Below are 19,566 nucleotides of genomic sequence, written 5' to 3'. Positions count from 1 at the left end.
ATATGACAAAAGGTATGAAAAGAAGCGGCAACATTCTACTTAAAATACATAAAAAAAAAAAGTAAAAAATGTTGGGGAAACTACAAAGTGATACTGGTGTCAACTACCTCTAGATGGCTGACTGATTCGATAAGGATTTTAAGTATATTACTTAAGAATTTATGAGTTCGAATCCCCTCTCGGATGCTAATAGAGGTTGAAGCTTTTATCCGGTCCATAGTTTAAGGGTCTAGGAGATTAGTTAAGGTGCGTATAAGTTGGTCTAGACACATTAATCATAAAAAATAAAAAGATATTGCTGTCAAAATTGCGACTTTGAAGTCATTAAGATATTAGTAATTCATTTCGGTCAGATTCAACATTTTGGGATAATAGCCATATTGATGATAGAAAGGATGTATTTTTGCAACTTTCAGGATCCATTTGATAAAAAATGAGACATTATCACCGAAAGTGATGTTTTGGAAACATTTAGGGTTGATATGATATTTCTCCCATGCCTATCAAAATGCTTCGTCTCAATAGGGCCTAATCACCCCACCAATGAGTCCAGGCCCACGAGGTGCACCCGAACTTGGGACATTTTTGTAAAATATCCTCCTGTCCAGGGTCCAAATAAGCCCTAATAAAACTCTCCCTTTCAACGCCTCCTATAACAAAAACCCTACTTCTTCTATTTCTCTCTGCGCTTCTTCACTCTTTTGAAGCCTCAAACCGCAGCCGCTGTTTCTGCTCTGAGGTAAAACTATTAACAACTTATCGCTACATTCAACGGATCTGATTTGCTTTTTCATTCTTATTTTTGTTTCTCGTTTGAGCTAGTGTCTGTTTTATCCGGAAATTATTGCTTCATTGTTATAGGGCAGCAACATGTTCAATTTGGAATTTTTGTTTATGTTTTTTATCTAGTCTATTGATTATTATTGGCTTTGAGGAGCTGGTACGATTTGATTGTGATAGATCAAAGTTAGGATAAATGAAATCATTTGTTACTGAATGTTTTTGTTTAAAAAAAATTCTTGAATGGAAGAGAATTCGTGGAATGAATCTTTAGGTGTTAGAAAAACACGAATGAGTTTCTTGTTCCCAAGATGTTGTAAAAGAAAGTGTCACTAAAGAAGTGAGTTTGTTAGAACAATTTAAGTCAATAGACTTCCACAACTTATTTCATAAGTGAAAAGTAGATTATCTAATTTGCCTCATTGAATTTGTTTACTGTTTTTATAGATATCTTTAGGTTGTGTAATTTTGTTTACGAAAGGGGTTAATGCTCTCTGATATTAATGGCAGCTTGCTTTTGTGAGGATGGTGAGAGTTAGTGTCTTGAATGATGCTCTTAAGAGCATGTATAATGCAGAGAAGAGAGGGAAACGACAGGTCATGATCAGACCATCTTCAAAAGTGATTATCAAGTTTCTTTTGGTCATGCAGAAACATGGTTTGCTTATTCTTTTGTTATAGTTTTTTTCTCATTTCTATTCATGTTTCACTGAAACTATTTGGATAATTGAATATATGTGTCCTCATTATTTCGTGAAAATTGGTTTTATAGGTTACATTGGAGAGTTTGAGTATGTTGATGATCACAGATCTGGAAAAATTGTGGTGGAATTGAATGGAAGACTGAACAAATGTGGGGTAATCAGTCCTCGTTTTGATGTCGGGGTCAAAGAGATTGAGGGCTGGACTGCAAGGCTGCTTCCTTCAAGACAGGTTAGTTTGGTCTTTAAACCCCAACTTATTTTGGAATAGATTGTTTGTAATGGATATAATAATGGTAGTGTGCAGGACTATTAAGGGTTTTAATTGAAAAAAAAAAAAAAAAATTCTGATGTAAAGTAAGAGTGGCAAGCTAGCTTATATTGTAAAATCACATGGGAAAAAATGATGGTTAATCTGCGGATAGATACGGGGGATGGTTGCATGTTAGATGTTTAATGATATAATTGTATATGAATAGACAAGAACCTCTAAACATGTGCCTGGACTTGCATGAGGAATTGCTCTTCCTATTCTCTGTGCCTGATGGGGAAGGGTGTGGGTCTGACTGAGTTGTGGTAACAACTTATTGTTAAGAATATCAACCACTTGCATTTCGTGAATTTTCTGTCATGGGTACTGCCAACTGGTGGTCAATTTATTGTTTTTACTAAATAAGTGTCCTGATAAAACTGATAAAATTGGCAGTTTGGGTATATTGTGCTGACAACATCTGCTGGCATCATGGATCACGAAGAAGCTAGGAGAAAGAATGTTGGTGGCAAAGTACTCGGTTTCTTTTATTGAAGCAAAAGTGAGGAAACTTTTGGAATTTTGCCTTACTACTGAGTAGCTTTTCCTTTTTGAGTGTTGGAAATCATATGCTTATTTGTATTTTGGGATGATTTTATGGTATACCTTTTTGTTGATTTAGTATTGTGCTTAAATGCAAGTTTGGGGTTTGGTTGCGTAATGCGCTTTTATCTATTTGCAGTTGTTGTTTTGCCTAATTATCTCTACATATCGAAATTTTACCTAGCCGCTCATTTATTTCATTCTTTCCTGTACTGATTAATGACGACCTATCACATCTTTGAGATGCCCTAGTAAAACTTAATTTTGTTGTCTTTAATATTATAAATTATAATACATAGAATTTTTAGGGGACATGTGGACATGCGATTAAAGTGAAGTTCAAAACACTATAAACCCTTATGTATTGGGATCAGTAGAAAAGAATTCTTAGTTTGAACCGTGGCAAGGCAAGCAAATAAAAAATAAGAATCAGGTATAAAATAAGAGCAATACTAGTCTTACAAAGACAAAAACAAAGAGGGCATATAAAGACAATTTTTATCTTTCATCTTCATGATTTCTCTCTCTCTCTCTTTCTCTATTTTTCTGTTTTTTCTTTGTTTTTTCCTTCCTGTTAATGTTAACTTTTTTTGTATTGTCTTTGTAAGGATAACATTTTTCATGAGATAATATAATTTAAAAGTTATGTTAGAAAACAAATCCTTAGTTGAGAGTTACTAATCGCAGTCAAATTCAACAGCAACTCCAAAGTCTCTAATTGAGGGAAGAGGCTTATAATTGGACCTATAAGATTACGCAGTAGAACATGGTTCCTCGCACCAATTGATACATCAAGAAGCAGGGGAACATTCTCAACATTTAACCTGATTTGTGATCCACAAAATTTAAATGACAAAAGGCTGGGGGCAGTAATTTCATCTTCTTCAACTGAGAAGCAACAGTGAAGCTTTAGATACTTCAATCGGATTGATGGCCCAACAACCTTTAAACCTGATAAATGTGAGGAGTATTCCACATTTAATCGCTCAAGAAGTGGACAATTGTATACAAAAAACTCAAGAATCTCTCTGGTAACCTCCACACGAACTAAAGAAAGAGACTGTAGAGACTTGATACTGGATAACCCACTGGGACTTTTAAGATTGTTAAAAAAATCCAGCAGAAATCTATATAGCTACCGACTCTCTCCCAAAATTTGATGAAAATCCAACTCAAGCTTTCGAACTCCCTTCGCTATAGCTGTGCTAACCCAATTAGTAATGGTACTCTGATGAGAGTCAAACAACCCAAAGCGTATTGTAAATTCATTTATATTGATGCTAAAACATGATTCACCCAGTTGATGTACTGGAACCTTTTTTCTTCAGGGTCAACTATATTCACTTTGTTAACATTCCACAGCTTCCTTGGAGCATTAAAGTTAAGGTTAGTTCTATATCTCCACAAGTATTTCCATCTAGACGAAAGAACACTAGTCATTGCAGCTTCCTTAAAACTTAACCGACGAATTATATTGACAACAATATCATCTGGAAGTATACTGAACAAATCCACCAAAACTTCTTCTGTGTTCTCCTGCTGGAGAAATAACTAATAAAAATTAACAAAGAGAACTCAGACATTTAATCTCACAAATTACATTAACGAAAAGCTTACTTTCTAAACTACCAAATAAATATCAGTCAAAACCATTAGCTAGCTTTAAAATAACATATACATATTATACTAGTCATTTAGATGTGCGGAACCGAGTTCTTGGCGTGATGTGAAGCCAAAATTTTGTCTTTTGACATGAAAAATTAGCTATATAACAAAAACAGAGACAGAAAAAGAAGAACCTGATCTCGGGTAGGTTCACGGCTCCGCCGCGTTCTCTTCATTGTTAACTCTGAAAATTTTACGAAATGCTATTTATTAATCGCAGTTAAAGCTACATCAAGCATTTATGATGCAGAATAATTGTAAAGGTACCGGTTTTTAGCGAGATCTTAGCTGTTTTGCTTGGTCCTCTTGTCAAAAGACAAACCCCGATTAAACATTAACAACAGAAAGCTTACTAGCTAGTTGATCACGGCATTCGACAACACATTTCTGGAAGCAAATGAGTTTATGGTGTTTAGAGGATTAAAATAAAAATAAAAATTAAGAAGGGTTATCCTTCGGGGCATATATATATATAATTTTTTCTAATATTAAAAAAGAAAATATCCTTGGATTTTATTCTCTCTTTTTTTTTTAATATATTAGACAAATTATCAAAAAATTTAAATTAATAATTAAAGAGAAATGTTCCAAATTCAATGGTTATCCTTATTAACAATAGAATAAGGATTTAAACTCAAGACCTCTTAAATAATACATTCAAGAGTTTTCTATCGAATCATGCAACCATTTAATAATAGTTTACAACTCTAACAGTTGATAATAGTCTTACTTATCTTTACCTAATAATATGTATGAAAAATACATGAAAATTATTATTTTAACTTTTTTTTGTCTTCTATATACATATTAAATTAAGAGCGAAAAAGATAGTGTTTTGACATTTATCAATACAATAAATATTGGTTTACAACCCAATCTCACAACTCTGATGTATCAGCTCACAATTGGACCCATATGCGGGTTGACCAATTGTGAGTAGGGACGTAGCTAGGTTTTTTGGTCAAAACATTAATTATAAATCGAAACTCCAAATCTTATAACTTAAATTTTTTTAACAATTTCTACTAAACCAGTAAAGTTCAACTCATAGACCTATGAAAACTTATCAAATCCAACTCTAAATATCAAACAATTAACTAATATATCAAGATTACACCAAATCCTCAAATTTCTACGACTTACCGTTTCATCAATTATTCAAACCATTCAAAATTAACTCAATAACTAACCAAAATTTATTAAACCCAACTTTAAATAACAACTAATTAACCTATACCTCAAAATAAATAAGATTAAATCAGAACCCACATCAAAATATAGGAAGTTAATCTTCTAATTTAAAACTTATTTATTAAATTCAATAAAAACTCATAACTAATGATTTTTTATTAATTAAGAAAGATAAAAGAAAAGAATTTAATTAAGGGGAAAAAAAAAAAAGGGGGAGCATCATTTTACCTTTAATGCAAAGGAGTTGCCTTGAGTATGTAGCCAAAAAAATAGATAATGTGGAGAAAATATGCGGAAAGGAAGAGGAAAGAAAAGTAAAAAAAAAAAAAAAATGTTAATCAATAATTCATTTTTAATGGGTCAAAATTGTAAATTCTATAAAATATAAAGACTTTTTTTATTTGTTTTATAAGTTGAGTGAGTTCAATTGAATCATATGTTTTTATGTGGCTATATGTCCTATCGTGAATTACTAGGTTGAGAGTGAATTATAATTACATTAATTACGTTATTAGTCAGCTAAAATTTAGAAGGCAGTATATTGAAAACAAAGTCATGTCTAATTGATGTGACATATGATATGACATGTCATTGTATTGTGTTTTGTCACATCAATATTTTAATAGTAATAGGTATTTATAAACCATTTTTATTAATTTTCTCTCATAAATATAACGTGTCAATTCGTAATTGGTCAGTTCGTAATAGATTTTGTTTGTCTAACAATGAGTCTTGTTTAACCAAATATGAACTGATTAATTATAAACTACCATATTAATATTTGTAAAAAAAAATTATGATGTTTGTAAGAGAAAATCGTGAGAAGTATTTTAATTAAATACCTCTATTAGTATTACTTCACATACGGAACTGAACTTCCAGGTTTTACAGCTTTGGTAGTACATCAACTTTGTTTTGGGTCAGGCCTTTAACTAGATTTCATCGGGCCAGGCCTTCAACCAGATTTTCATATTGTCAAATTCAATCAAGGATTGGAATAATTAAAGTGGTATGTCTATTCCTAAGTTCCTAGGTTCCCTTCTTCATTGCATCTTCTTTGTGTAGCAATTCGACCACCTTAGACTTCTCATTGTACAAGCCCGAAATAATTAAATAGATCAAAACATTTCTCCCAAAAACTATTGATGCCTTGCCCAATAGGATCCTGAAGTTGACGACCAGATAACCATTTCAGTGGTCACCTCTATTAGAGCCTCCAGGGACTCGAACTCAGAAATTTATAAAATCTTATTTTACTTTTTTATCATTAGATCATCCAACGGTGGTTGCCACCTTTTAACCTTCTATATTGCAGAAGGAAAGACTAAAATAAGGCACCCTTGAATTTTTAAGCTCCTTCTGATGAATCACATTGTTTACCATCATTGTTAACAATTTGATCTAATTTAAAATCAAACATGACACACGATATAATATAATATATATTACGATAACAGAGAGTAAATAAAGATGACATATCCAATAAATCCAAGGAAGGAAACACTAGAACAAGCTCATATAATTAATAAACTTGAGCTTCAACATTAATGTTTCATCCAAGCTCAGTACTCATAACATAAACAAAACAAAATTAAACCAAAAAAAAAAAAAAAAAGGTTTTTTATTTTCTACAAAAATAGCTTATCTGGTGATAGCAATATTGCATGCTTGAACCACATAAGCATTATATCTCATCCTGTAGATGTACGTACTGCCAAAGGGGTAGATAGTTGCCCATCTGTGAAAACAAACTTCAACGGCCAAGATTAATATTCATGTGATGATCATCATCACTAATCTCATCATCAGCGTTCTGAGCAGTGAAGGATGCCATCAGAAGAAGCATCACATGGGATAAATCAGCTTTGCAGTAGTTGAAGAAGATGAAGCATGGAGATGATGGTTTGGTTAAAAGAGAAAGAATGAAAGAGAGGTTAGAGAGGGGTTTATAGGAAGCGGATTAAGTTTGTGGGAAGAGGATCTTCTAAGTATATGCTTGAAGCATTAAGTTGATGCCCCCTTTTTTTTCCCATCAACTTTTGTTATTTTTATGATTATAATGGCCAAAGAGTGGGATACATGTGAAAGCAGGAACTCTTAGTAAATTGCCCTTCTGGCTATTGGTTTCATATTTTGCCATGTCACTGTATTTTGGACTTTATTTGTGTAATATATATATATATATGTAATATAACATACCAAAAGATACTTTCCAAGAAAGTTCTCAGAATTTATACCCATTTTCGGGCCAAGTTCTCAGAATTTAGACCCATTCTCCCTACTCAGTTTCTTTATAACTCACTTTAATAACATGTTTCAACTCATTAAAACCTCTCTTAAATTCTATATTAAAAATAGAGTAAACGACTTTTTCCTACCCAAGGTTTTCCTTAATGACACATTCCCACCCAAAAGGTTTCAAAAGACCATTTTCTCATCCAAAGTTAATATTCCGTTTCTACCTAAATCCAATTCCGGCCGATTCTAACGGCGAAAATTCTCTTTATCACAATCATTTGAATCTTTAGTCTTCTTTCTACAAAATCCCTTTTACCTTGGCTTGATAACTCGCCGAACGTCGACTGAGAAAGTAAAGCGTATTTTGGATATTAACTTTGAGTGAGAAGGTGGTATTTTAAAACTTTTTAGGGGAGAAAGTGTCGTTTAAGGCAAACCTTGGGTGGGAAAAAAGTCTTTTACTCTTAAAAATAATCCTAATATTCTTTTTCCATTAATCAAAAGTTTGATTCCAAGAGGATTTTTTTCTTAATTTTATTGTACACTTTTTTTTTTTTAATTAATTCTTAGAGTTAGCATATTCTTTCAAGCTTCGGCCTTTGAGATGAGCATATGGGCTTAATATTATATTTATCAGGAGAGGAAGATTGGCGATGTATCCTAAATTAATAAGTGGACCGACCACCGTTTATATATATATAATAAGGCTGTAAAGCCCAATATTGGTTAAGTACTCAAGTCCAATATAATTTATTTTTTCAGTGTTTGATTGTTGAAAAGTTGCTAGAAAGTTTACAAAGAAAATGTCAACTTTTTACAAACTATAAAATTTATTGTCTGGTAGATAATTAAAGATCAATTATCAAATGTTAATAATGCAGATTCGCAAAGGCCCCATTGCCCAAAAACACAGATAATACTCCAGCTAGATTCTTATTGTTTTCAATTCCAAAAGCAATATAAAAAAAAATGTTTTAAGTGTCTCTGCAACCAAGAACCTTTTATGCCCCAAAAGCATGGTAAATGAACTCCCCGTTTCAAATTTTCTTTTATAATTTGGTGTTGCTGAGAAATTGAAATATATAACTCAGTTTACAAATGAGTAGTTGCAGAACTCTAAGTTCTTTTTTTTGCTTTAGTTGTTAATAGGGGTAGTCACTGAAGTTCTTATTTGATCAGTAATTCTAGGGTCCCAGATGATTAATTGAAGTACACGTAAGTTGACTCGAACATCTTTGGTTATTAAAAAAAAAGTTATTTTTTTGCTAAATAATTGTCTCAGAAAGAACTGTTGCACCTAAGTAGATACATCTACCATGCAGGTAATAGATAAATCAATATTTACCGTAATATTAATCTTTGTTTAAAGGATTACTTGTGAAAGTTGTTAATTATATTTAATTTAATAAAACGTATGGTGACTAATGAAAGTCATAGTATATTATATAATCTTAGTTTAATTTTAAATTCATATGTTATATTACAAAGTTCCTTGTTATCTTATATTCATCCTGACATTCATTAGTCATTACTGATTTATATTTAAACACACCACTTGAAGATTTGGCAATCAATTTCGTCCGGGTTAATTTATACGCACTTTAACTATTTCATTGATACTTTGGAGGTTGAAACTATAGGTCGAATAATAGCTCATTGGTAACCCTATTAGCATTCAAGGAAGGACTTAAACTTAGTATTTCTTATTATACCTAAGAGTCTCTATCAAACTACTCGATCATTCAAGATACTTTAACCCATATTATATCTTGTAGTTCTTGAAACACACCAATATTTCTTTTTCCATAAAAAAGAAAACCAGGTCAATCAAACTGGGTCACATAACCTCATTAAGTTTTTTACTTAATAAATTTGAATGGGTCCATTATTAAATCATTTCATAAAAATCTTAGATTATACTTAATTAATTAATTTCGCGTTACATCAAAAAAATCTGTCTAGAAATAAATAATCATCAATTATATTTAATATTTGATTTTAAGAGAATGTATCAAGATCAATAAGGCTGTCAGTCTTAATAATTTCAGTAAATGCAAAAGAAAAAAGAATGGTCTATGGAAGAACTATTCTGGTGATGATTAGGATGCCAGCTCAGAGAAGCTTTATAAAAGATGTCACAGTCTCATTGGTTCCAAATAAACGAGTAGAGAGTATAAAAACACACCACTTGTCCATTTGCTGGTGTTTAAAGGACTTGCTAGCGTGCGCAGGGAGGTAATCGGCGCACCCAAAAAGCCATTTAAAAACAAGGCGCATTTTAGCCACCCCACCCACCTTCTTCGGAGAGGTTTAATTGGTTTTGTAACCCTGTAGCTGGTGGTGAACCTATCATAACTTAAATCTCATTTCCATTCAAATTCAACCAAGCAAACCTCTCTGTCTCTCTAAACTTTCTAACTTTTTTCTGATCTGGTAATTTTTTTATAAAATTTTCTTTTGCATGACTGAATATGGATGTGTTGTGTCGTTTTCGGCGTTTTGATTTGTCGTTTTTGTGTTGATGTGCAGAGAGGTAGAAATTTTTTTGGTTGATTTCTATCATAGATGGCTGCTCCACCTGCGAGGGCTAGAGCTGACTACGATTATCTCATTAAGCTTCTATTGATTGGCGATAGCGGTGCGTCATTTGTTTTTTCCTTTTTATTTTCTCGTGGTTTTCGCGAGAAACAAACTGATCAAAGTTTGCCTAGGTTGCATTATGAGTTTAAAACTTGTTTAGGTTATCATTTCTCTGAATTGACTAAGATCTGATTGCATTTAATGATTCAATTTCATTGCTGAGATTTAGTTTGCATTTGTGTTAAAGGATCTAGTTTGGAAGAGGATTTTAATTATTCTATTTTTTATTAACATTTATATGTTAAGAAGCAGTTTGGCCGTAGTTAGTTCGAAAACGTGAAGTTGATCTTCTATGTCTTAATTGATCAAAATGATGCTGTTTCCTCATGAAATGCTTGCTTCCTTGTTCATTTTTCAAACCTATAAACCTTTTTGAGTGTGTTTCACTAGAACTTGGCTTTTGGACTTTGAACTAGTTTACTAGTAACTATAACGGTGAGGTAATTATATTAATTATTTAATTAATTTTACAGTTTACTTCTTGATTGTGGAGATTCAAGGACCAAACAGAAATGATATTTGGACGACTCATTTGTTTTAGACTTTAAATGTATTTTTTGGAGCTCTTTTGACCTTTGGTATAGCTTGGGTGTTACTGGATTGGTTGCTCTCTTCTTTTCCCTTTCAGTGAAACGATGTGTTATAGTTCACGGATCATTCCATAATACTTAAAACAATATCATATTGGGGGAGAACACCATTGTCTAAGGATTTATTATTTTATTAATATCTGTTCATCTTTATCGGGTGGTTTGAATATTACCTGGTATTCATACCATTGGGTATAGTAGAATTTTTCCTAATATTATGAGAACAACTTGTTTAGTTTTTGGCTCTCTACAAGTGAGTAAGATGTTTCTGTTAAAGCTAATTTGACATATTGTGAGCCCAAACACTCCTTTACAATTCTGATAATATTTGGTGGATTCTAATTAGTTTATGTTCAGGACAATTATCTTATGTGAAAGTTATACATCAAAGCAAGTTGATTGTTTAGTAACATGTTTCTGATTTTCCTTTTGCCTTAATGGATAGCTTCTGGAACCTTTGAGGCATATCTTCTTTTTTCTCTTTAGTTTAATTTGTTTAAATTTTTATTTCTAAACTTCATATTTTAAATAGTGAGGATCTCAGACAAGAAGTCTCATCTAGTTTCTGTTTGTAGCTTGTGTTTGCTTCAGACAAAATTGCATTAATAATTTTGCCTTTTAATCTTCATTTTGTTAGTACCTCTGCAGGTGTGGGTAAGAGTTGCCTTCTTTTGCGTTTCTCAGATGGTTCATTCACCACCAGTTTTATCACCACCATTGGGTGTGTATTCTCTGAATTGTGGAGTTATACTGTAGTATCTAGATTTGCCTCTTATGAATTCCTAGTCTTGACACAGTCATTCTATCTCATCCAGCATTGATTTTAAGATAAGAACCATTGAGCTTGATGGAAAACGGATCAAGCTTCAAATTTGGGATACAGCTGGTCAGGAGCGGTTTCGAACAATCACAACTGGTAAATATCTTGTTTTTATAATTTCATTCATTTCAATCGTACAGGGTAGATTAGATGTATGGAAGTTGCCCGGCTTATCACAGGTTACTTGAATGACTTAAAGAAAACTAAAATCATGGTGCATTTGAGATTTGTTATTTACCTTGGAGATGATCGAGCTGAACACTATTGATTTCATAAGCCTATTTATTTTTATGTTTTTCTTAAATATGGAAGAAACATTGAAAACTGTTTTTTCATGGAATAGGTGTACCAAATAAAATTTTGCAACAAAGTGAAAACCTTCCATGTGTAGGGTAAGAGGGCAGCCTTAGAGATTTCTGGAAGGTGGATATGGTTGCAAGAGTGTAACCGAGGACAGAAATCTGGTTTGTAGAATAATTGTCCCATTGAAATACCACTAGTAGGTTCGTGGAAATGGTATGTGGCTTCCTAAGTGCAAGTGGAACTGGAGATCAAACTAAGCATAACATGGCTGGAGAATATGGCGAGTTGGGCTTGATTCTTAGTAAACATAGGGATACTAGTTTATGTCCAGCTTTATTAGTCCATGGAGATCATTGCGATCTGCATGTTAAGCTACAGAGGTCCTAGTGGTAGCACCCTTCCTTTCTGGTTGGTTGATGTCTTAGATACTGCCATTCAGCCAATTGACTGGATTATTCCATAGCTGCTGGCAATGCTCTGATTAATACTTGTGAGCAAGTGTTTGCGTACTTTATTTTTTCTAGTTATCACTCAAATTCAAATAGCTTCCTGGTTCTTTTATTCAGGTAGGCATCAGTGTTACATTGTGTGAGAGGCAGTGTATGAGTTTGTTGTGGCATAGAACACACCAGAGCTAATACTTTGGTACTAGAAGTAACATTAATGCCTGATATAATGGCAGCAGGGAAGCTTGTAGATATTTTTAATCTGATTCTTTTAGTCCTAGTCAAATATGGATCCAATGTTTCATTTTGTGGAGTTTTCTTAGTTCTTTGGTATTGTTGCCACTATTTTCTAGAGCTGTATATGTTTCATTTGAATTTTGCTTTAGTAACTCTATTTTGTTATCTCTTTTTACAGCTTACTACCGTGGAGCTATGGGAATTTTGCTGGTCTATGATGTGACAGATGAATCATCTTTCAATAGTAATCTTCATTCCCCTACTTATATTAGTTAATACTTAGGATAGTTGTCCCTTCACATTCTTAAGTTAAATCTTTTTGCTTAACATTTGTATGTTTTTAAGGTCCTCTGTTTCACTGAGTTGGATGGTTCAGAAATGCAGTGATTTTACCCTACAATTTCCTTATTATATGGATCTATCTGTTTATCTTAAGTTTTCTTATACAACTTGGCTTCTTACCTTTTTCAGACATTAGGAACTGGATTCGCAACATTGAACAACATGCTTCTGATAATGTTAACAAGATATTGGTAGGGAACAAGGCTGACATGGATGAGAGCAAAAGGGTATGCTAGTTTGCATATTGTTTTTTTTTTTTTTTTTTTTTTAATCTTTCCATTGCTGTATAGTTACTGAGTGAGTTTGTGATATGTGCATCTATGCACAGGAAGGACATGGACCTTTTCTGTGTATTTGTAAAGAAAAGAAGAGTGGCTATTTTTTGCATCTATATCTTATAGGATAAATTATTCTCTCTTGCTGGTGCCTTAACTTTTTTATCTTTTGATGGGAGTGCTCATGTTCAATGTTCTGATGGTACTTTGTGCATTTTATTGTTTTCAGGCAGTGCCTACCTCTAAGGGCCAAGCACTTGCTGATGAGTATGGTATCAAATTTTTTGAAACTGTAAGTGTCACTTTGTGATTTTTGAAGCTAGTTGGGTGGATGATGGTTAATCTAACAAACATTCTGTACTGCAGAGTGCAAAGACAAATCTAAATGTTGAGCAAGTTTTCTTTTCAATAGCAAGGGATATAAAACAAAGGCTTGCCGATACTGATTCAAAGGCAGAGGTATATGAACACCTTGCTGAATTTTATTAAAAGAGATTAAAAAGAAATTCAATGGTCTCTTTAGAAACTATACCTTGTTTCAGTAGACTTAAAATGTTCTTGTCTTGTTTGCAGCCTGCTACGATCAAGATTAATCAAGCAGAGGCAGGCGGGGCTGGTCAAGCTTCCCAAAAATCAGCTTGCTGTGGTTCTTAAGAAGCTCAATTTATTTCTGAGCGGGAGGCAAATCCTGGTGTAACACATGGAAAAGGAAAATGGTAAATGGAAAACAAAAGAACTAATTGTGATTGACAATATGATGGGTGCTTGTAATATTTCTTATGTCATTCTTTTGAATCTTGCTTTAGTGTGTGAAATGTAGTCTTTAATTATCGAGAATTTTATTTTGTGGCAACAGTTCTTTGTATCTTCTGACACGATTTTCTTTTCTTTTTTTCTTCCGGCCTCTTTACTGTGTCATAATATATGTTTATATTGTTAGTCTCTGTAATTTTAGAAAGAAAAAAAAAAATACTGGTTTTCCTTACAAATCCTGGTGCAATTGCCTCGAAATTATTATTTTTTTTTTGGAAAGCTGCAGGAAGCCACCATTTGCCCTTTTTTTAAAGTTCTCTATGAATTAATTAAAGACCATGAAATTTGGATATGTCTAATAATATGTCAAGAATCCACTAACTTATGAAACAGAAACACAATGATAAAATAAACACCTCGATGATCGAAGAGTATTACGATTAAGAGTTATGTCACATAATAATTTATAGAACAAAATGTGAAACTAGAATGACCAAAGGGTGATTACATTGCCACAGAATAATTTTGATGACACCAAAATGTGACACATTGCCACACAAGGCCTACATCTCCAACCTAAATTACATAAGCTCTCTTCTTGTATTCTTAACTACACACCTTTTGTATATCAAAAGTCAAAAACATCGTTCTCCATGAACTAAGAAGCACAATTGTAAGTCCTAAACAATTGTGCACCAATCTAATAAAAACCTCTTAAGTTGGCTCATCATGAGAGAGTACATAAGTTACCACCAAAATACTTGTTACTATGCACAGAGATTATTCTATCTTACATCTTTCCAAATGCCCATTATGCATCTTACAGGTTCAGTTCTTCCTTTCCATATATTCGCTGAAGCTCCCGAGTCGCTGCTTGAAATGACTCTGTGGAAAAATAGTAGATGATACAAAGCAGGAAAAAAACTTTTTAACAAGACCCACTCCACACCCAACCAAAATCCTCAGACACGCTAAGTCAGGGAAATACAAATGCATACAGAGAACTCTTAAAATCAAAACAAGAATCCATACCTTTCCAAATGCGAAAAGATTTCTGATTAATAGGTGCACCAAAAACAGTTTGAATTGTATCAAATAACAAGCTCTCAGGAGTGCTCCTTAATTCTTGCACTATCTGATAGATAGTCTTTCCATTCTCAAAGTATATGTGATTGTTCGGATGCTTTGTTTTGCAACCAGCATGGCGCTCAAACTCATAAGCATTTAGCACCTTATACAACCACATAAATCCTAGTTGTTAGCCATCAAGAATTTCACATGCAAACTTAGAAACAGTTGAACGACTCACCTTGTTGTAATTACATAATTGACACCCACAAAGATAACCAGAGCCTTTTATAACACCACGAAGCTCCTAGTTAGATGCCAAGATACAACTATAAGTCACTAAACAGCATAAAAATCAGAGTAACAGACAAAAAAAAATGGGAATTTACCTCCCGTGACAAAGAAACATACTTCACAGGGACCCCATCAAGCATACCAGTTGATATCAAACTTCTAACGTTTGAAGGGAAGCTGTTTGGAGCTTCTTTCCTGGAACTTTTCAACTCTAGTTTATTCTTGGATACAGATTCAAGTTTTGATTTAGCAACTCGAGGCACGGCTGCAAACGCATTCACATTTGATGCATTCAACTGCTTTCCAGAGGCTGCTTCTGAAGTTTGAACTGAAGAGTATGGTGGGTCATAGCCACTAATGGGCTGCCCCACAGGGATAATATCATGTTCGTCATCAAATCCAACAAAAGATATTATATTGGCATCTTCTTTCCGATAGGTGTCAGAAAAAGATATGGCACCATCGTCAACCTTGCCATAAGTTCGACCTGTTGATCTAATATTTACATCCCCCCTACTATAGGTATGACCCATCAATGTAACATTGTCATCCTCCTTATTATAGGCTTGCCCCATTGTCATATAACTACTTTGGATTTCCTTGTTATAGGCATGTGCTGTAGACAAGTCATTATTACTATCAATATCAAGACTATGTTCCTTTGGAGGATGCATACCATTGTTGGAGTCCTTAACCTGATTGACTTTCACTTTTCTATATCCACCATAGCTAAATGTTTCAGAATCTTCCATAGCATGAGACATTGACAATCCAGCTGATGCATCTTCTCCAAAATGTTCCTCAATACCCTTTCTTCTCATGTCATCTGTTCCAACAGGAGATAAGTTCCTTTCAGTAAAACCGACGGTCCTTGCAGATTCAGATCCAAGCAACCGGTCAATAAATTGGTTTGGAACTGATTGAAAATTAGACGTGTTTCCCCAGTAAGGAACATTTGCATTAGATATTTCAACACTTGATTTGTCGTTTGGAGCTTGCACAGCTTGCTTCTTGTTTGGAAACAGCTCTGCTTCACCAGTACTGACAAACCATTGATGAGGCCTTTTTGGTTCAATCCTGGAAGGATTATCAAATGCTGCATCTCCATCAGCTATATGCCCAGGACCCTTTGCCATCCAAAATCCTTTGTTCTGAAAAGACTGTTAGAAACAATCACTATGAAGTTGCTCATTTCATTCACCAAGAACAATGAAAAACTTTAATCCAGGCAACAACTCAGAATACAACTACCGTTGCTCTTCCCTCTTTTGTGTAAACAAAACTGAATTCTGATTGTAATATATGTTCAAAACTCAAAACAGATATTCACCGATATCATTGAAAACAATAATATTTAAAAGACCATTGTACACTTGTTGATTATCAAATTTACTATAAAATAAATAAAATAATTCACAAAACCTTGTCCCCCATCATTTTGCACCAAATTCTACTATAAAACATAAAACAATTATTTTTATAGGTATATCACTTTCCAACCATATTTTACCCACTAATAGCAATAAGGATTGACATTTACACATCAAAACAAAAAAAATTTTTGATGAGAAAGTTGTTAGACCAGTATAATGGATACTTTAATAAATTCAGCAAACTTATAGCATCTATAAATTCAGGAACAATTCATTTACAGAAAGCCAATGGAAAAATTTATGGCACTAGCATTTTTTAGGAACCAGCTCATTCACCGTGCCCAATGGCAATATTCAAGCAACAAAAAGCATTTCTCTGTAACAACTATGGAAATCCTTTCTAAATACTTTCACAAGTACCACCATTGATTGGCATTCTATGGGAACCTAACTTACTAGCTCCCAGAAATCATTTAACTTGTTAATTACAATAAAGGAGACTCTTCTCAAATTTGTGGATAAAAAATAATCTTCAAAAAGAGATACTACAAGTAATAAATGCAAACCCTCCAAATTTACTCTCCCTGGAGTAGCTTCAACTGAAAACAATGAAAGATGTGTTCTGAAGTCTCCAATACTTAACTGATTTCGAAGCACTGTCTATACTGCTCTGAGTATTGAACTAAAAATTGATTCGCAATTAGTACCTCAAGTAGAGACTGTTATCCAAACTCAGTCAAGGTCCACTGCATAATTTCACCTTCGAATGTTCACTAAAACACTAAAGTTTTCCCTTTTCACAATCACATTCCATGATATATATTTAAACTAATTTTCTTCTTATTATATTTAAAATATAAGTTCTAATTAAAGAAGTACAGATAAATAATAAAATACTAAAAAAATACTGCAAGAAGCTTCAAAAAAAAATCTAGAACGTACCATTTTTCGTCTTCAATCCGTACACTAAACTTTCCACTTTCCACTCTTCTTTCATTCAAAATTCCAAGCAACCTCTGAACACACAAACGACAGTCGTTTTAGCCTACTAACAAAATCCTTCACGCTCTTTCTCAAAAAAACAACACACACAGAGACACTTACAAAATAGAAAATTAACGTTACACGGTAACAGTACACAAAGCTTATGTAAACACAAAAAATTCCACAACGGCCGTTCATTTCTCAGAAAAGTGCTTTGATTTTAAGAATTTTACATGCAATTCATTTCAACTCAATAAATGTGTACAAATAATTGTTCGACTGTGTATGCGTACCTTCAACGATCACCGGAAACCTGATCGTACAGTTGATCGTAGGCGGCAGCGCCTCGAATTTCCGGCGAAGCGATACCGGCGACGATAAATTAAAGAACAAACGGTTAATGTGGTGTGCGTGAGGAGCACTTGATTTTTTCTCGAAATATAAAAATAGAATACACCTGCATGATCAGTAAGTCAAGGTTGCATGTCATCTTTGTCGTACACGTGTATGGTGGATGATGAATACAAGCCGTTGATCTTGTGAAACCACCTTGTTGAGGGAGTTTTTGGTCTTTTGGATATAGCAATAGTAAAAGAATCTTAAACGAACGGGTGGACTTTGTAACCATAACACGTGGCCGAATATGGATGGATAAAATATGAAAGAGTAAAAAATTAGGTTACTTGTTTATGTAGCCAATCAAGTTTCGGCCTGTAATCGTTAAGAAAAAGTTAGTGTTAACGTTGTTTATGTTTATGATTTTTAAGAAAATTGCGAAAAGTAAGCACAATTTCTCGCTTATAAACCTTTAAAATATTATTTTATTATCTAAATTTATATTTCGTTTTCGATTCAGATAACACACTATCACTATTCTTCTTCCTCATCATCACTTACTAAAACCTCTTAAATCTTATTCTCGCCAACCTTATTAATCGTCGACAATCGAACGATTAAAGTTTACATAATTACCCCTCTTAAATCAAATTCTGATCAATTTCAATTATTAAAATCCAACATTCACCATCAAAAGACTTATCAGCTACTCTTTTTTAAAAACTCTAATAGTCTGGATCGAGTTTACTCTTTGTTCTTTGTTGAAACATAAATTTAGATATTAAAATAATATTTTAAAAGTTTGTGAATAAAAAAGTGTCATTAAATCATTATTTGACTGGGTAAAAAGTCATTAATTCTAGTACGAATTAATAAGACTTTGTAGTGGTTAATTGACGTAATTGAGAATAAAATAAAGAAACAAGAGAAAACAATATTTTAGTATAGGCTGGAGCTTATCTGATTACTACTCTCTTTAGAATACTATGTTAGATAAACTAAAAACGGTTGAAGAAGTTTCGGCACTTGATAAAGTGAGGTGTGATTGGATACTTTTTGCCTATCATAATATATAGGCATTATAGATTGCTTAATTGGCGTGATCAAGATGAAAGCGATTGAAATTGAAATACATTTTCTTCTTTAAATTTTATTTTATTTTATTTTTTAAACTCCAAACACGTAAAGGTTTAATCATTTTCGTTATTTTTTCACAAATAGATTCTCCAACTCATTCGAAATATAATTTGTTTAATGGACTGAGAAGCATAAAGGATAGGATATATTAAGCAAAAAATACAGTAGAATACATAACATGGTGTATAATTTTAGTATTCTGATATTGCTTTTTATACTTATACATACTATTAAGTAATAAAACTTAAATTATATCTTCTTCCTCTGGCAATCAAGGTTGATATTGAGAAATTCAGATGCATAAAATGGAGAGAATATCACTCTGCAAATGTTCTACGCCATGACAAACGGCAAATTAGTTAGGAAGGATGGTTTCCTTTTAATTTGTACAGATGCATGCCCAGGCAAACTTTATGAATTGAAGAAAATCAAACAATTTTAAATATGCAGAAACCTCTCAATAAAAGAAGAATAAAATTCAGTACTGCTGAGGAAAGTTTAAATAAATAAAATAACTCAAATAGAATCATAGATAATATC

The 19,566-nt window shown here is 33.1% G+C and overlaps 3 protein-coding genes across 5 annotated transcripts; 2 read left to right on the top strand and 1 right to left on the bottom strand.

Annotated features, from left to right (window-relative positions):
- The first annotated feature begins 630 nt into the window (after nucleotides 1–630).
- LOC116126673 (40S ribosomal protein S15a-1) lies at nucleotides 631–2,472 on the top strand. Its single transcript, XM_031412352.1, has 4 exons — nucleotides 631–739; nucleotides 1,291–1,438; nucleotides 1,553–1,713; nucleotides 2,188–2,472. Exons 2-4 carry the CDS (start codon nucleotides 1,306–1,308, stop codon nucleotides 2,284–2,286), a joined length of 393 nt encoding a protein of 130 aa, XP_031268212.1. The 5' UTR covers nucleotides 631–739; nucleotides 1,291–1,305; the 3' UTR covers nucleotides 2,287–2,472.
- Nucleotides 2,473–9,736: 7,264 nt separating this feature from the next.
- LOC116126671 (ras-related protein RABE1c-like) lies at nucleotides 9,737–14,015 on the top strand. 2 transcript variants are annotated; one of them, XM_031412350.1, is made up of 9 exons: nucleotides 9,737–9,861; nucleotides 9,994–10,066; nucleotides 11,307–11,379; nucleotides 11,474–11,574; nucleotides 12,643–12,708; nucleotides 12,936–13,033; nucleotides 13,311–13,373; nucleotides 13,448–13,540; nucleotides 13,655–14,015. In XM_031412350.1, the coding sequence occupies exons 2-9, from the start codon at nucleotides 9,994–9,996 to the stop codon at nucleotides 13,733–13,735; spliced, it is 648 nt and encodes a 215-aa protein (XP_031268210.1). In that variant the 5' UTR covers nucleotides 9,737–9,861; the 3' UTR covers nucleotides 13,736–14,015. The 2 variants fall into 2 exon arrangements, with proteins under 2 accessions (XP_031268210.1, XP_031268209.1); XM_031412349.1 differs by having other exon boundaries at nucleotides 9,958–10,066.
- Nucleotides 14,016–14,632: 617 nt separating this feature from the next.
- On the bottom strand, nucleotides 14,633–17,979 carry LOC116126670. 2 transcript variants are annotated; one of them, XM_031412347.1, is made up of 6 exons: nucleotides 17,847–17,979; nucleotides 17,512–17,585; nucleotides 15,292–16,356; nucleotides 15,144–15,209; nucleotides 14,867–15,065; nucleotides 14,633–14,719 (listed from the first exon to the last, which is right to left on the bottom strand). In XM_031412347.1, exons 2-6 carry the CDS (start codon nucleotides 17,512–17,514, stop codon nucleotides 14,655–14,657), a joined length of 1,398 nt encoding a protein of 465 aa, XP_031268207.1. In that variant the 5' UTR covers nucleotides 17,515–17,585; nucleotides 17,847–17,979; the 3' UTR covers nucleotides 14,633–14,654. The 2 variants fall into 2 exon arrangements, with proteins under 2 accessions (XP_031268207.1, XP_031268208.1); XM_031412348.1 differs by having other exon boundaries at nucleotides 15,292–16,347.
- Between the last annotated feature and the right edge of the window lie 1,587 nt (nucleotides 17,980–19,566).

Source organism: Pistacia vera, unplaced genomic scaffold (assembly GCF_008641045.1).
Source record: "Pistacia vera cultivar Batoury unplaced genomic scaffold, PisVer_v2 Contig182, whole genome shotgun sequence".
In the NCBI taxonomy this organism is placed as follows: Eukaryota; Viridiplantae; Streptophyta; class Magnoliopsida; order Sapindales; family Anacardiaceae; genus Pistacia; species Pistacia vera.
The sequence above is the reverse complement of the archived record's forward strand: the minus strand, read 5'-3'. Positions and strand labels throughout refer to the sequence as shown.

Coding starts and splice junctions, on each gene's coding strand:
- LOC116126671 (XM_031412350.1), top strand. CDS start 9,994: ATGGCTGCTCCACCTGCGAGGGCTAGAGCTGACTACGATTATCTCATT. Junction 11,575..12,642: donor GTTTCGAACAATCACAACTG/GTAAATATCTTG, acceptor CTCTTTTTACAG/CTTACTACCGTGGAGCTATG. Junction 13,374..13,447: donor GTATCAAATTTTTTGAAACT/GTAAGTGTCACT, acceptor TCTGTACTGCAG/AGTGCAAAGACAAATCTAAA.
- LOC116126670 (XM_031412347.1), bottom strand. Junction 15,210..15,291: donor ATGTTTCTTTGTCACGGGAG/GTAAATTCCCAT, acceptor GCATCTAACTAG/GAGCTTCGTGGTGTTATAAA. Junction 15,066..15,143: donor AATTATGTAATTACAACAAG/GTGAGTCGTTCA, acceptor TGGTTGTATAAG/GTGCTAAATGCTTATGAGTT.
- LOC116126673 (XM_031412352.1), top strand. CDS start 1,306: ATGGTGAGAGTTAGTGTCTTGAATGATGCTCTTAAGAGCATGTATAAT. Junction 1,439..1,552: donor TTTGGTCATGCAGAAACATG/GTTTGCTTATTC, acceptor TTGGTTTTATAG/GTTACATTGGAGAGTTTGAG. Junction 1,714..2,187: donor GGCTGCTTCCTTCAAGACAG/GTTAGTTTGGTC, acceptor TAAAATTGGCAG/TTTGGGTATATTGTGCTGAC.